General features: G+C 44.0%; 1 protein-coding gene across 1 annotated transcript; it reads right to left on the reverse strand.

Annotated features, from left to right (window-relative positions):
* Window positions 1–338: 338 nt before the first annotated feature.
* On the reverse strand, window positions 339–16,549 carry LOC146570105 (patatin-like phospholipase domain-containing protein 2). Its single transcript, XM_085282933.1, has 9 exons — window positions 16,256–16,549; window positions 9,704–9,936; window positions 3,389–3,454; window positions 2,848–3,057; window positions 2,721–2,781; window positions 2,372–2,554; window positions 2,101–2,242; window positions 1,613–1,720; window positions 339–1,313 (listed from the first exon to the last, which is right to left on the reverse strand). Exons 1-9 carry the CDS (start codon window positions 16,440–16,442, stop codon window positions 1,028–1,030), a joined length of 1,476 nt encoding a protein of 491 aa, XP_085139059.1. The 5' UTR covers window positions 16,443–16,549; the 3' UTR covers window positions 339–1,027.
* Window positions 16,550–16,607: the final 58 nt, after the last annotated feature.

Consider the following 16,607-nt stretch of genomic DNA (forward strand, 5'->3'; position numbering starts at 1 on the left):
ATAGATATTTTAAAAAACAACAACATCAAAATCAAAAATACCATGAGATACATATTTACTTTTACAGCTCCAGTAATACACCCCAGCTCTCTCTCTCTCACACACACACACACACACACACACACACACACACACACACACACACACACACACACACACACACACACACACCTTTCTATTTATTTACTTGACACTTGGACCTTACATCAAACTGTTCATTTGTTTGTTAATGCTCAAAAGCTCCAATTTGAGCATTATGGCTGTGTGTGAGAAGAATGGATCCAAATGAAAGCCAAGTAAACATTAAATACTCATACGTAAGTAAAATATTAGGAGTTTATTGATAAAACACTTATACAGCTATGTAGTCACAAAGAGCCATACAAGTTTACGGAATAAACAAAATAAAAACTTGGAAGAATCACAATAGAAAATAGCAGGAATATATACATATGAAAGACAAGTTTGCAAATGCATTTTAAAGGAGTCCACAGAGTCAGGTATGTATAGTTGTAGTAGGAGACCATCTCAAGCCCTTAGTGCCAGTGTCTGAAAGGCTCTGTCCACTCTTTAGTGTTCAGTGATGTGTGAGGAACAACTGACTGAGCCAATAGCAGTGTGTTTAAGGAGAAGATGGGGTAAATAGACTACAGCCTCTCTATTTAGCGTAAATACAATACTTTTAAATTTAAAAAATGAGCAATGTGAGCTTGCTTACTAGAACATGGTAATCCGGCCATGCCATTTTGCATAGTTTGTAGGCAAGAAAGAGATGATTTATCTAAGCTTGTAAACAGGGCATTGAGGCATGATGACACAGATAAATGATTTTCTTTTTCATTATATCCTATTACAGTGGCAAAAAAGATTATTGTAATTCATTATTTGTTTATTTATTTGTTTTCTTTGTTTAGCTGATGTTGCCAGCTGCTGGCATAAAGATAATATGTCTTGCAGTTTCTCAGACTGGGCTACACACAATCACAGTTGTTTTTGCTTGTTATGGTTTTTTTTTTTCCTTGAGATTTCAAGTTTGTTTGGTTGAATTTCCCAGCCATCCCGTAACTCTGCCCAAACCCCAGCCTCTACCTGCACTTGGTTTTAGGGTGGTTTCATTAAACCCAGACGTGCCGCTGCCAGTGGGTGGTATCAGAAGCATGTGAGCCAATGTACTGTGTGTGTTGCACGTAAAGGTACGGCTAGAGGCAGAAGTGGCTTCTGGGGTCACTGAGGAATTGTTTATATCTCCTTCTCCTTCACTGCACAGGTTCAGGCCTAACGGCAGGCTTTTAGATCTGCGCAGAGGTGGTTCACTGGAAAAACAAACATTGAAATTAATATGTGTGTGGAAAATCTTCTGAATCCACTGTCAGAACATCTCATGGCCATTGTTCCAAGAAATAAATCTAACGATAGATTTTTCAACAATTATCTTATCTAGATTTTAATCATGTTATCCAAATCTTTGGTTCAGGACATCTATAAAACTAAGGACTACATTTATCACATTTGTACTTTGACATATGATATCATGTCTGCACCAGTGAAATCACATTACATCCTTTTATCAAGAGTGGAAGAATGCACAGCATATCTTCCTTTCACTGCCTACCTATCACTCTCCTCCTTGTTGTCCTTCAATGCTTGTTTGTATATGTCTCCAACCATGCTATAGAGCCAGCTCATGTCCCTCTGTAGATCTGGAATCCAGTAAACTAATCTGAAAGAAGCAATCAAAGAGAGAGAAACACATTAATCCATAATGGCTGTGAAAGGTCAAAGCACTTGGCACTTTGAAGTAAAATCGGCATTATCACTAAAGGGGAAATAATCTGTATAAAATCCTACATTAAAGGTTAGACTGAAATATTGGTCCAGAATGAAAATCCCTTTTAAATTTTTACTTCTGCCAAAAATAACTGACAGTAAAAACTAAATAATGTTTGCCTAGTTTAGTAGTTGAGAATGAAAAATACATTTTTGGCATCAACAACAAAAGAACAGTTTTTGATTTTAAGATCACAGGGAAGAAAAGGGCTCAGTGTAAGCATAATTCATTTGAATGTTGTGGATCCAACATAAAGAATAGTAAGTAAGTACCTCTGGGATAGAGAGCTGACCAACTCAACAGGCAGAAAATAGAGGATCTGTATGTAAGAAGTCACTTTCTTTGGCAGGTACCCAGTCATGTAGGAGAACAGACCATCAGCAGTACGTGTCTCTCTGCAGGCCACGCATAGCACTGACACAAATACAATAAAAAACATATTTACTTTGACTGCATTAAAAAAATGATTGCACTGGCTCAATGGTATATTATTTGTCTGCTGTATTTTCCCTGCTGATCTCATCACAGGCGAACTGTCCTTACCCCTTTGAATTTCAATCGGGAGATTTTCTACGAGGTGTGGATCCAACCACCAGTGATCTTCCCGAAGTGTGTTCAATCCATCCTGCTGTGCCTTCACGCTGGACTCCTTCACCACTTCACAGCAGACATTTTTAAATGAATCGATCGCCAGATTTCTTATGGGACACTCACTGCTGATCAGATCTGTGATAAGCAAAGAAGTCCAATGTGATAAGGAGTAAAGAAAAACAAATCTGACAAACGCTTCTATGGAATGGTCTATTTTGTATCTTTTGTTTTATTTTGAGTTGAATCTTTTGGAGCCAGTTTATTCTCATGAATATTTAGCCGCCATTATCAACGTCCTTACTGTTTTCTTGTAGGAAACGAAAAGCATCCCTGTAGCCATTGTTGCAAATTTCAGCCATTGCCTGTAAAAATTCAAACTGATGAAAACTGATGAAAATAATAGAAATCTACACAAATCTGTAACACACCTCAGGCTCTGGAGGGAAGAAGGTGCTGGTCACTCTGTAGAGGTTCTCTGAGTTGACCTGGATGCTGACATTGTTGAAGCGTACCTCAGGGAGGTTTAGTGTGCTTGCCCGGGGGCAGATATCACTCTTGCCAGCATATGGCGAGAACGTGATTGTCTGTTTCAGTTGACAACCGGGCAGGTTGTCAGTGATGGCACCGTCCACATAGTGCTGAATGGAAAAGTAAGCTGTTTGTCATTAGGTATAATCTTGGTCCATGTCACAACCACATAGAACCAGATATTCAGATTATTTAACACTGAAAAAACTGTACACAGTTTCTGATGAAGGCTCAATCACTTTTAGCATATCTGTCATCCAGAACTTTAATTCAACTTGGTTTCACGAATCAGGATAAGACACAAGCAGAGTTTTGAGATGTCTCCATATGCTGCCAGCTGCACAGATAGAAACCAGAATACTGTCACACAACTAAGTGTAACTCTGTTTATGTGCTGTAATGTCAACTGGGTTGTCATTTCAACCTTTCTAATATACTTACCACTCCACGGTATCTGGGTGGAATGACACCACAGTAAAACGGGACGAAGCAGCTGCATATGAGGGCCTAGGAAAGGTCAGATATTATGTCACATTGGATGTAGAAACACAAACTCATCCATGCCAGAGAGGACAACAGAATTATTCCTCTACCTAGTTTCTCAAAAATTCTCTTCTACTTGTCCTGTCTTGTCTCTTGTCTTTCTGGTCAGCCTTTAACGGTACAGTAGGTACTTTGTTTAAGTTATTTAACAGAAGAAAATGTACTCATAAACAGAAATTAATTATTGTGTAAATACATCTTCCAGCAAATTGATCCGTTCTTGAACTTGAATTTATCCTTTAAAGAGACGCCGAAAGAGAGGGAAGCGAGCTGGCGCACTCGTGCGTTTGAGGAGACGCGGACTGCGAACTGCTCTTCCTGAGATCTTCCTTTCCAACGTACGCTCACTCGGGAATAAGATAGACGAACTGGCCCTGATGAGAAGCATGAACAGAGACTTTGCCTCCTCCTGTGTCTTATGTTTTACGGAGTCGTGGCTCAGTGAGGACATCCCGGACTGCGCGCTCAAGCTGGAGGGCTTTCATCTGCTGCGCGCGGACCGGCAGGCCTCTCTCTCTGGTAAGACCAAAGGTGGAGATGTCTGCTTCTACATTAATAGTGGCTGGTGCACAGATGTAACAGTGATTGCTCAGCACTGCTCTTCCTCTCTGGAATACCTTTTTATTCACTGCAAACCGTTTTATTCTCCGCGGGAGTTTGCTTCATTCATCCTGGCCGCTGTTTACATCCCGCCAGACGCGGATGCGCAGGCAGCTCAGTGCGCACTCGCGGAGCAGATACTCCACATGGAGCGGACATACCCGGACTCTCTCATCATTGCTCTTGGGGACTTTAACAAAGCCAATCTGAGCCATGAGCTTCCGAAATATAAGCAGTATATTAAATGCCCGACCAGAGAGGAGAGGACATTAGACCACTGTTACAGCACGATCAGCGGGGCCTATCGCGCGGTGCCCCGCGCTTCACTCGGATTTCTGACCACGTCATGATCCACCTAATCCCCGCGTACAGACAGAGGCTGAAGCTCTCCAAACCTGTCGTGAGGACAAAAAAACTGTGGAGCAACGAGGCTGTGGAGGAGCTTCGCACGTGTTTGGAGTCTACAGACTGGGACACAATGAAGGCTGCTTCTAACAGCTTGGACGAGTTTACGGACACTGTCACCTCCTATATCCACTTCTGTGAGGACAGCATTGTGCCATCACGCACCAGGGTGAGTTATAACAATGACAAACCCTGGTTTACTCCTAAACTCAAAAAGCTGTGGCTGGAAAAGAGAAAGGCGTTCAGAAGCGGAGACAGGGACTGCTACAGAGAGGCCAAGTACAGGTTCACAAAAGAAGTGGACGTTGCAAAACATCAGCACTCTGAGAAGATGCAGCAGCAGATCTCAGAGAATGACTCGGCCTCTGTGTGGAAAGGTTTTAGGAATATCACAAACTACAAGCCTAAAACCCCCCACTCCACTGATGACTTGCTCTTGGCCAACACCCTCAACGACTTCTACTGCCGTTTTGACGAGCCATCAGGCAGCCTTCACACCTCCAACGGCCCCAACAATAGAGACACTTTGGACACTCATTCCCCCACCTCTCCCCCCTCCATAGAGCCATCACCACCTTCAAACTGTTCACCTACAACACCCCCCTCCTCACCCCACACAAAAGAGGATTTCACACCACCTCCTCCCACCACAACTCTTCATATTCATGAAGCAGATGTGAGGAAGCAGTTTAAGAACCTGAATGCTCGGAAAGCTCCCGGCCCAGACGGTGTGTCTCCTGCCACCCTCAGACACTGTGCAAACGAGCTGGCCCCAGTGTTTTCTGGCATTTTCAACTCCTCACTGCAGGCATGTCATGTGCCTGCCTGCTTCAAGTCCTCTACCATAATCCCTGTCCCCAAGAAACCTAGGATCACTGGACTAAATGACTACAGACCCGTGGCTCTGACATCTGTGGTCATGAAGTCATTTGAGCGCCTAGTTCTCTCCCATCTCAAGACCCTCACGGCCCCCCTCCTGGACCCCCTGCAGTTTGCATACAGAGCCAACAGGTCTGTAGATGACGCCATCAACATGGCCCTACACAGGAACCTACGCCAGGATCCTGTTTGTGGACTTCAGCTCTGCCTTCAACACCATCCTTCCAGACCATCTCCGAGGCAAGCTTTCCCAGATGAATGTGCCTGATCCCATCTGCCGGTGGATCACTGACTTCCTGACGGACAGGAAGCAGCATGTGAGGCTGGGAAAGAATGTCTCTGACTCTCGGACCATCAGCACCGGCTCCCCTCAGGGCTGTGTTCTTTCTCCTCTGCTCTTCTCCCTGTACACCAACTGCTGCACCTCCACCCACCAGTCTGTCAAGCTAATCAAGTTTGCAGATGACACCACCGTTATTGGGCTCATCTCGGACGGGGATGAGTCTGCCTACAGGAGGGAGGTTGAACGTCTGGTGTCCTGGTGCAGCCACAACAACCTGGTGCTGAATGCCCAGAAGACAGTGGAGATTATTGTGGACTTCAGGAAGCACACAGCCCCACTCCCCCCCATCATCCTGACTGACACCCCCATCATCTCTGTGGACTCATTCCGCTTCCTGGGTACCACCATCACTCAGGACCTGAAGTGGGAGCCCACCATCACCTCCGTCATCAAGAAAGCCCAGCAGAGGATGTACTTCCTGAGGCAGCTGAAGAAATTCAACCTGCCAACACGGACGATGATGCAATTCTACACTGCAATCATCGAGTCCATCCTCACCTCCTCCATCACCGTGTGGTACGCTGGAGCCACTATCAGGGACAAACAGAGACTGCAGCGTGTTGTGCGCTCTGCTGAGAAGGTGATTGGCTGCAGACTCCCATCTCTGCAGGACCTGTACACCTCCAGGACACCGCGGCGTGCAGCTCGGATCTCAGCTGACCCTTCTCACCCTGGACACAGTCTGTTTGACCTGCTACCCTCAGGCAGGAGGCTCCGGTCCATTCGCACCAGAACCTCTCGCCATAAGAACAGTTTCTTCCCCTCTGCTGTTGGTCACATGAACAATAACCATATGACTGTTCCCACCACTAACTCATGACCCTACGCTGTGTTCACTGCATGATTCCATGTTTTGGCACTGATCACCACCTGCACTCATGTATATATCTTTCTACGTAGCACTTTTAATTCTTATTCTCATGTATATATCTCATGTATATCTCATGCATATATCTTTCTACGTAGCACTTTTAATTCTTATTCTTACTTTTATTTTTTCATGTCTATTTAAGCGCAATTTATGACAGCATGTTTGCACTGAAGCACCGCAGCAATTTCCTAATGTTGTAAACCTGCTCAACATTTGGCAATAAAACCCTTTCTGATTCTGATTCTGATTCTGATTCTGAAAATCCTTTAAAAATAAATAAGAGCCATGTTGCTCTCCCATCTTGAATACAGTGGCTGAGACAGACGTCACTGATCCACCTAATAGATGCAGCTAGAGATCAAGCACATATATACCTTATGAGTATGTATATTGCCATCATGTCTTTCTCCTCCTCCACTGCTCTCTCCTCCCTCATTTCTACCTCAGCCTCTTTCTTCTCACCTCAGGCCTCATCTCCTGAACGGAAGTCAAGTTTCTATCACATGAAAACATGTTTAAACATGCTTGTTTATTCCTGGTTGCAGTTACTTATTGTCAGAAGATTAAATATGTGACCCTCCTGTCTGTGCACAGCTGACAATGAGTTGGCCAAACAACAACAATAGCTGGTTGTAAGCTGACATTATGCCAACTAACGTGAGGTTTGAGTATCCTAAAAATCACACTTTCCGTCTAATAAACAGTTTGATTACGTTCTCACATCATATGAGAGTTTATTCATTGTTCAAGTCCAACTACACTCAACAAAAATATAAACGCAACACTTTTGTTTTTGCTCCCATTCCCCATGGGATGGACGTAGAGACCTAAAATTCATTCCAGATACACAATATAACCATCCCTCCCAAACAGTGGTCACAAATCAGTCCAAATGTGTGGTAGTGGGCACATCTGCTATATTGGATAATCCATCCCACCTCACAGGTGTGCCACATCAGGATGCTGATCTGACATCATGAGTAGTGCACAGGTGTACCTCAGACTGCCCACAACAAAAGGCCACCCTGGAATGTGCAGTTTTTTGCGCTATTGGGGGTCTGGGGACCCAGAACCGGTCAGTATCTGGTGTGACCACCATTTGCCTCATGCAGTGCAACACATCGTCGCATGGAGTCTATCAGATTGTCAATTGTGGCCTGTGGAATGTTGGTCCACTCCACTTCAATGGCTGTGCGAGGCTGTTGGATATTCGTGGGAACTGGTACACGCTGTCGTATACGCCGGTCAAGCACATCCCGAACATGCTCAATGGGTGACATGTCCGGTGAGTATGCTGGCCATGCAAGAACTGGGACATTCTCAGCTGCCATCTGCCCTGAACAATGTGAACCATGATTCATCCGTGAAGCGCACACCTCTCCAACGTGCCAGACGCCATCGAATGTGAGCATTTCCCCACACAAGTCTGTTACGGCGACGAGCTGGAGTCAGGTCAAGACCCCGATGAAGACGACGGGCATGCAGTTGAGCGTCCCTGAGACGGTTTCTGACAGTTTGTGCAGAAATTGTTTGGTTGTGCAAACCAATTGTTCCAGCAGCTGTCTGGGTGGCTGGTCTCAGACGATCTTGGAGGTGAACCTGCTGGATGTGGAGGTCCTGGGCTGGTGTGGTTACACGAGGTCTGCGGTTGTGAGGTCGGTTGGATGTGCTGCCATATTCTCTGAAACGCCTGTGGAGACGGCTTATGGTTGAGAAATGAACATTCAATGCACGGGCGACAGATCTGGTTGACATTCCTGCTGTCAGCATGCCAGTTGCACGCTCCCTCATTGCTTGTGGCATCTGTGGCATTTTGCTGTGAGACAAAACTGCACATTCCAGGGTGGCCTTTTGTTGTGGGCAGTCTGAGGTACACCTGTGCACTACTCATGATGTCAGATCAGCATCCTGATGTGGCACACCTGTGAGGTGGGATGGATTATCTCAATATGGCAGATGTGCCCACTACCACACATTTGGACTGATTTGTGACCACTGTTTGGGAGGGATGGTTATATTGTGTATCTGGAATGAATTTTAGGTCTCTACGTCCATCCCATGGGGAATGGGAGCAAAAACAAAAGTGTTGCGTTTATATTTTTGTTCAGTGTATGTTAGATCCACTTTAAAGAAAGTTTCATTAACAGCAGCTAACAGCAGCAACCTGACCTGACTTCTGTAACAAAGTTTTATAGCTTCCTGCAGTGTAAATAGAAAACAGAAATTCAGGAAAGGAGTAATAAAACAGAGTTCGAGTGACTGCTATCTACTGACATCTAGTGTTGAGATTTTACACACTGTGCCTTTAAATCCATTTTAGCAATGAGGAAAACAGTGATAGCTGTATAATTGTGTGGATGCTATTGAGTTGTAGCTCAGTGAGTTGAGCATCCGTTCTCAGACTGGGAGACCGGGGTTCAAATCCCGCTTATGGCAACATTTCTTTCAGTTAACAGTTAAACTTTTTTTAAACTCTCTTCGACACAAATTTCAGCTTTTTCACCCCTTTTCATTAGAATTTTAAGTTTTTTCACCACTTTTCAGCACAAATACTAGCTTTTTCAGCTGTTTTCAGCGAAAAGCTCTTTTCAGCAGAAATTCTGCTGATTGAAGTCTTTTGAGCAGAAATTCTGCTGATTCATCTCTTTTCTGCAAAGTTTTCAGCCTTTTCACCTCTTATCAGCACAAATCTCAGCTGTTTTCAGAAAAAACTCTTTTGAGCAGAAATTCTGCTGATTGAACTCTTTTCAGCAGAATTTTCAGTTTTTTCTGCTGTTTTCAGAAAAAACTCTTTTGAGCAGAAATTCTGCTGATTCATCTCTTTTCAGCTCATCTTTTTGCTTCTTTACCTCTTTTCAGCAGAAATTCTTCTGATTCACCTCTTTTCTGCCCAAATTCTGCTTATTCACCTCTTCTGAAAATTTTTTTAGCCTTTTCACCTCTTATCAGCACAATTCTAAGCAGCTTCTGCTAATTTCACCAGAATTGTCAGTCTCTCCACCTCTTCTTTGTGAGAATGAGTTTTTTTTTTGTATACTTATAAAGTTGGGAATTCTGAATCTTGAACCTTGAAGAGTTTTGCTGGATGAAAATGGCTCCAAGCTGTAAAATATACCTGAATGAGCTCTTCTCTGCTGTCAAACTCTGACACTAGTACGTTCTTCACATCAGACACTCTGGTCAGGGACACGCTGAGCTTCCCAGAGGCTCGAACAAGGGCATCTTCTGGTAGATGCTTCAGCAGAGTGTCCTGCACTCTCTGAAGCAGTTTGAAAGATGGATGCAAGGGTCCCAGTTTGTGCTTCCTAGCCTCTTTGGCTATTGACATCAAGTCGGCACAGCACTTCTCTGCATAAAGAAAAGTAACTCAATATCACATGCACTGGAATGGTTATTTGTTGTAAAAAAAAAAAAAAAAAAGGAAAAAAAAGTGTTTTTTGTTTAATTAATCTCTCAGGACTTCTTTTTCAAAGATGGCGCCGATGTGTATGGCAAGCTGTCCTCGTCCACGTCTGTGCCTCTGCTTTTTACCTTCCCTACCCCTTTTACTGGACCTTGGCATAGTACTCCTTATTTTTTTGGTTTTATGCTCAGCAGATGGTTGTGCACTAATAACCTACGACAGACAAACACTTTTAAATCTCAGATTCTCTTACTCACATCGCCCAGATCCATATTGGAACCTGGGTGACGGGTATCCATATGCTCCTCTATCCTTGACGTTGTTGCACCTAGTAAATTGAAGCACCCTAGAACCTTTTCCCAATACTGGTTAAACGTCTGCCGCCGTGATGAGAGGAGGTGGAAAAAAGATAAACGCCAGGTATCCTATGAAATCCTATGTGCCAGCCGCTCGAAATTTCAAACTGCTGCTGAAATGGCTAAAGTGGCTTTCTTATCAAAAATTATCCTGGCTCATGGTCACAACATTTGAACGCTATTTAAAATTTGTAATTCTGTGGTCAATCCCCGTCCTGATATGCCGCTGGTGTGCTCTCCGGCTCTTTGTGAACAATTTTTAATTCACTTCTTAGATAAAGTTTCTTCTCTTAAGTCCTCGCTTCCTTTAGTGTCGAGCCCTGTTTCTACTCCTGGTTGTTCATCAACCTTCCATCAGTTTGAGCCCGTGTCACTCCTTGCTCTCAAGTGATTAGTTGAGCAACTGAAGAATACTAATCCTATATATGATATCCTCCCATCTCGCATAGTCAAGGACTGCTTTGACGTAATTGGATCCAGTATTTTATCTTTAATGAATTCTTCTTTACTCTCTGGCTGTGTCCCGTCAGCTCTTAAACATGCTGTAGTCCAGCCGCAGTCTTAAAAAAAAGAAACCTTGATCATAATGATTATGCGAATTACAGACCGATCTCTAAGCTCCTGTTCCTGTCTAAAATTCTCGAGAGGATAGTTCTTTCACAACTCCAGTCGTATTTGGATGCGAATGATATTATTGATAAATTCCAGCCTGCCTTTAAACCACGTCACAGCACTGAAACAGCTTTGCTTAGAGTCCTAAATGATCTTCTTCTAATTGCTGATACTGGACGCTCTGCGGTAGTTCTATTGGATTTATCCTCGGCTTCTGACATGGTGGATCACAGCATCTTGTTAGCGAGGCTTGAGCATACTGTAGGCATTAGAGGTGTTGCCCTTGATTGGTTTAAATCATACCTCTTCAATAGGTCCTTCTCGGTCAACCCGGGCACCTGCTCTTCCTCCCCTACACCTGTCTACTGTGCCGTGCCTCAAGGATCTGTGCTGGGTCCTATTCTATTCTCACTGTATATGCTCCCTATAGGCGCAATCTTTGAGAAATACAATATCGCTTATCATTGTTATGCTGACAGATCTACTTTGAACTTGCTGATGATCCTGCTCGGTCTCTGCACTGCTTTCAAGAGTGCATGTGTGAGGTCAAAGAGTGGCTCTTAGGAAACTCTTATCTTAAATGATAAGAAAACTGAAATCATGGTATTTGATAGCAATATCCTTCACAGACAATTTCGTGATGCCTTTGGTTCCCTTGCCAGCTCCCTCTCTGACACTGTTAGCAATTTGGGCGTGTTGCTGGATAGCTCTTTTAAATTTGATTTGATCATTCTGCTCTTCTTCATAGACTGTAAGCTGTTCAAAATGCGGCAGCACGCCTTCTGACCGGAACTGGGAGGTATACCTCTATTACCCCTGTTCTAGCTGACCTGCACTGGCTACCCATTAAATACCGCATCCAATTTAAACTACTGCTGCTTATTTTTAAAATTGTCAACAAGGCAGCCCCGAGCTACCTTATCGAGCTCCTTAGTTCGTACATTCCCGCTCGAGCACTGAGATCATCTACTCAGTTACTCCTGGTGAAGCCAAGATCTTGTCTGAAGTCTAGAGGTGACCGTGCAATTGCCTTGGCTGCCCCAGATTTATGGAATAACCTTCCTATTGCTATCCGCGCATCTGATTCTATCCAATCATTTAAATCACGGTTAAAAACCTATTTATTTAACCTTGCCTTTCCTGCTAGTTAATGCCTGTATCTAATCCCTGGACTTCGTCTATTTTACCTTTTATACATATTTTAAATGGCTTTGTCATTTTAACATGTTTTAGTTGATATGCATTTTATGGTATTCCTGTGTATTAGTGACACTGACCTGTTAGCATACTTGGTACTTTGTTATGGTCCTATAATATTTAATAATATTTAATTTTTATAATATTTTTGTCTTATTTTCTGTCTTTTATGTGAAGCACTTCGGCATACCGTTGGTTTTTAAATGTGCTCTATAAATAAAGTTGTATTGTATTGTATAATTTGCTTTTTTTTTAGTTTACTTTTTTTTCTTTCTACATCCACACTATAAATGATAACATTTTTATACAAATTAGGGAAGGTTTAACAGTAAATATTCCACAATTGGATAACTTAAAATCTTGCAAATAAAATAAATTAAAGTACTATCTGAAAACTCCAGATTTTTGTTTGAATTAGATGAAACTATCTTCTGATATTTTTCTTTTTGTGGTACACCTTGTCACACTTGGTCAATCCAGCATGAAAGCTGAATAAAAAGGGATTTTTTTTTTCATGCTTGTGGCTAAGAGTCTCGGGCAAAAAAGAAGTCTTCATACTTTATTTTGCAGTATTGTAAAATTCAGCTACATTCATTCAAAAACTGTCACTAATTTCCTTTTTAATTTTTTTTTATTAATGAGTGCTCAAATATGGGACTTTGCAGGAGCACTGGACTTTTTTCATATTTTAACTAGCAAGTTATCACACATTTTAATGTCCGTCTCAAACTATAGAGCCTGGTTCATTGTGATGTTAAGAAACTTTGTACCAGCAGGAAAGATTTTAAGAATTGGCTGATTTGAGATAAAGTGACCTATTATGACTGTAACACATGAGTGATTCTGCATCTAGCTAAAGGAAAAATCTGAACCCTTGATCCTTGGGTCCACTTGGTCCTTAAGACACAAGGGTTGCTGTAAATGAATGCAAAGTTTTTCTGAATGGTTACCTTTATCCTGTGATTAAACATTTATAGCTTGTTGGGATCAGTGTCTTCTAGGCTTGGAAAAGACCTCACCCTATTGGCTAGACAATTCCCTATCCAGAGGGTGTTAGGGGTCACTGAACGGTTAGACAAGTCTTAATGATGTGAATCCAATATCAAATAGACTCACCAGATTCAAAACATCACCAGATTTAAAAAAAAAAAAATACAGAACAAGATATTAGAAAAATCATAGCCGATAACTGTTACAGAGACTCGGAGAGCCAATTCTTCAGTCACTGTACTAAAGTTGTTTTCCTTTCCCTTGTCACCAATCATAGATACTGAGTAAGCTCACTAGGCTAATGTACTTTACTTTTCCTGTGTATGTGTTTTTCTTTAAATCAAATAAGATGCAGCAACACCAGAGGGGACTAGAACCATCTCTGGCAAAGTGCAGACAATCAGCCTGGGCGTCTATTGTCTCATGTAGTCTGGAAGATGAGTGGATGGTGGGGTGGGTGCAGTTTTCTCTGTGGTGGGGTTGGGTGGACTGTCCCGGGCTCTGTGGGGCCGGGAGGCGCTCCTGCACTGGGCCCCGGTCTGGATGGGCCTGGGCCCCCTTTCCCTGGCGGGTCGCGGAGTATGGGAGTGCCTACTGGGGTCAGCGGGGGAGCTGGCCCCAGGGAGGGGTCACCTGCCCCTCCCTTCCTTCCCTCCCCATCTCCAGCTGCCTCCCTCTTCCCGCTCCACCACAACCACCCACACATGCAGGGCCTTGGAGTAGGGGTATGTCACCAGGGTGCAGAGGAGGCTACCCCCCCCTCTGTCCCCTTCTGGCTGCCTCTGCCTCAATTTTATCCCACAACTTAGACATTCACATTACTCACACTCTCATTGCACATACATATAGGATCTTGGGGGTGGGCACGATACACGGAGTCCAAATTACCATCAGGGTGTACACCCCACCCCTGGCATCGTTGCCCACCTCTCAATTTTGAATACACGTAGACATTGAGGGCTAGCAGGAGGGACTATGCGCTTACCTGCTGCTCTCTGGCAGGTAGCTCCATGCCCTCCTGGGTTTTAATTGCACCTTAGAACACACATGCATCAACACTACAATGAGCGGGTGGAGGGAGGTTTGGAGTCTTCTCTCACCCCCATTCTCTGCAGCCTGCTGGAGCGGGGGGGCTAGGAGGAGGAGTTGGCCGTCCGACTGCGGTCTGGAGTGTGGGGCCTCCCTGCTGCTGCGGAGTCGGGGCGGTCTGCCTCTCCCCACCGCAGGGAAAAGGGTAACACCACCTGGGTCTGGGTGCAGTTCTCCCCTCCAGGGGCAAGGGTACCTAGACCCGGTTCGTAGAGTACGCTTGGGGAGTGTGATCGTGTGTACAGTGTCTCTTTATGTCTGTCTCCACGTTGGTTGAGTGTGGAGTAAGTGCATATGAGAGCATGAGGGTGGGAATGGATGTTTGTGTCTGTGTGTGCCTGTATGTCTGTGTCTATATGTCAGGTTGGGTATCAGACGCCACCTCTCTGGGGACATCTCAGGCCCTCCAAGGTTTGGAGGCCTATCTCCCCCCACCACCACTTCCCCTGCCAGTGGCGGACTCCCTCAGGTGTCGGTGCGTTGGTGGTTCTTTGTGTCTGGGGGTGGGCGTCCAGGTACACACCGGCTCACTCCTTGGCGGCCGCTTATCGGGGCCTGGAGCCTGGGGCTCGCTCGGGCCACTTCGGAGGTGGGGTGCCCCCGGCCTCTCGGCCTGGGGCTCGGTCACTCAGGCGCAGCTGGCTGCCGGCGGAGCTCACGGGCGTGTCACTGCAACTCCCCCTGGCTTCTGCTCCGCGGCTGCTGAGTGAGCCCTCATCTGGGACTCTCCTCAGCTCTTACTGGGACAGTGGCGCGGCTGCCCCTCTGTTGGTCTTCCTTGGTCTCTTGTGTTCTGGGGGCCTCTGGATGTCTGGAGTTTTGATCTCCTCCATACCTGCTTCATGCCCTGGAGGACGGGGCTGTGGCTCCCCACACTCCCTAGCAGATCGTTACATGGAGAAACCTTTGGAATGCAAGCATGCTGATCCACACAGGTATGCACACAGGTGTACACACGGGTATTCACAGACGCGGACTACAGCTTTCTTGGCTGCTGCCTCAAAGCACATTGTGCGCTGTCTATCTTGCGTGCTGCACAATATCGTTTATTATTTAGTATCTACTGATATCTACTGCTAGCTAGTTTATTGTGATGGTGCTGTTTTTTTTATTATGTTGCTCTTTGTTGTTTGCTTTCTCTTCTGTTTTTTTTCTCCATACAGGTGACCCAGGTGTTTTGGGGTTTTTTTGTTTTGTTTTTTCTTTCTTCCCCCCCTTCTCACCGTCTCTTCTCCCCTTTGGTTTTCTTTCTCTCCCTCTCTTTCTTTCATTCTTTCTCCCTGTCCTATCCCCCAGTCATGTCTGTCCCGTTTGTAGCAACTGAAAATAAAATAAATTCATAATTATAATAAAGGTCAATCAAATGGACCAATATGGCAAGGCCATGATGATCCACTTGGTAAAATAAATCCGCTTGGCATCTTTCTTGGCCTTAAGACAACAATTCTGATGGCTAAAGATCCAAACGGGACAAAAAAAAAAAAGTGCAGACAATCAAAGATGGGAGAGAGGAAAAACGTGAGAATTAAAACAATAACTTAGGGGTGCCAGAGTCATTTTTGTTCAAGGGCCAACATCTGCATATAAATTCTTCTCTTTTTTAATAATATCAGACACATACAAGTACACTGCATATCTCAGTTTTTCCATCACAGTGGCTCTTTTACATAGGACACAAATCTTTTAGTTAGTTTTTATAACTAAACAGCAAAGGTTGTTTTTTATGATTCAGACAATTGATTTAGCTCTAGCAATACTTTGTAATTTCCCATAAATGTTTGTTTGTGCTCAGTTTTCCACCATCGGAACAGCAATACATTTTATCATAAAAAAAAAGTAATTTATGACTTAACTGCAGTTTTGCAAAGAATATATATATATATATTATGCTGATAGCGGCATTGCCTCTTTCTTCACTATTGTTATATCTGCCTATTAGATAATCAAAGTAGATACTATGTTTTGTCTACATAGAAGATAAATGGAGGTCGTGAAGGTATAGAAGAAGCTAAAATCTCACCTAGTGGTATTCCCAAAGTAAGAACAGCAGCCGTCAAAGCCCCTGCAGAGGCTCCATAGATTTTAGAGGCGTCTTGTATGAACCGAGGGAACCGTTCAAGGATACAACTGGTGGCACCAACATAGTAAATCCCCATGAACCCGCATCCTGCAAAGGAGATGCTCCACTCTTTCTTCAAATCAAACATTTGAGATATTAATGTTCTGAGAAGGAAAATGTACGGCAGAAGCTAATTCTTTTTTTTTTTTAGCTCAGTTATTGCCCGCTGCCACATTTACAACAACACACCTGAGGATATCCAAAGGTGAGAAGATAGTCCGCTATTGCACAATTTGGCATTATTAAGAGAATT

This window comes from Mchenga conophoros, linkage group LG7 (assembly GCF_057382185.1).
Source record: "Mchenga conophoros isolate Kocher_MC1m ecotype Shallow Benthic linkage group LG7, M_conophoros_male_GT1.1, whole genome shotgun sequence".
Lineage (NCBI taxonomy): Eukaryota > Metazoa > Chordata > Actinopteri > Cichliformes > Cichlidae > Mchenga > Mchenga conophoros.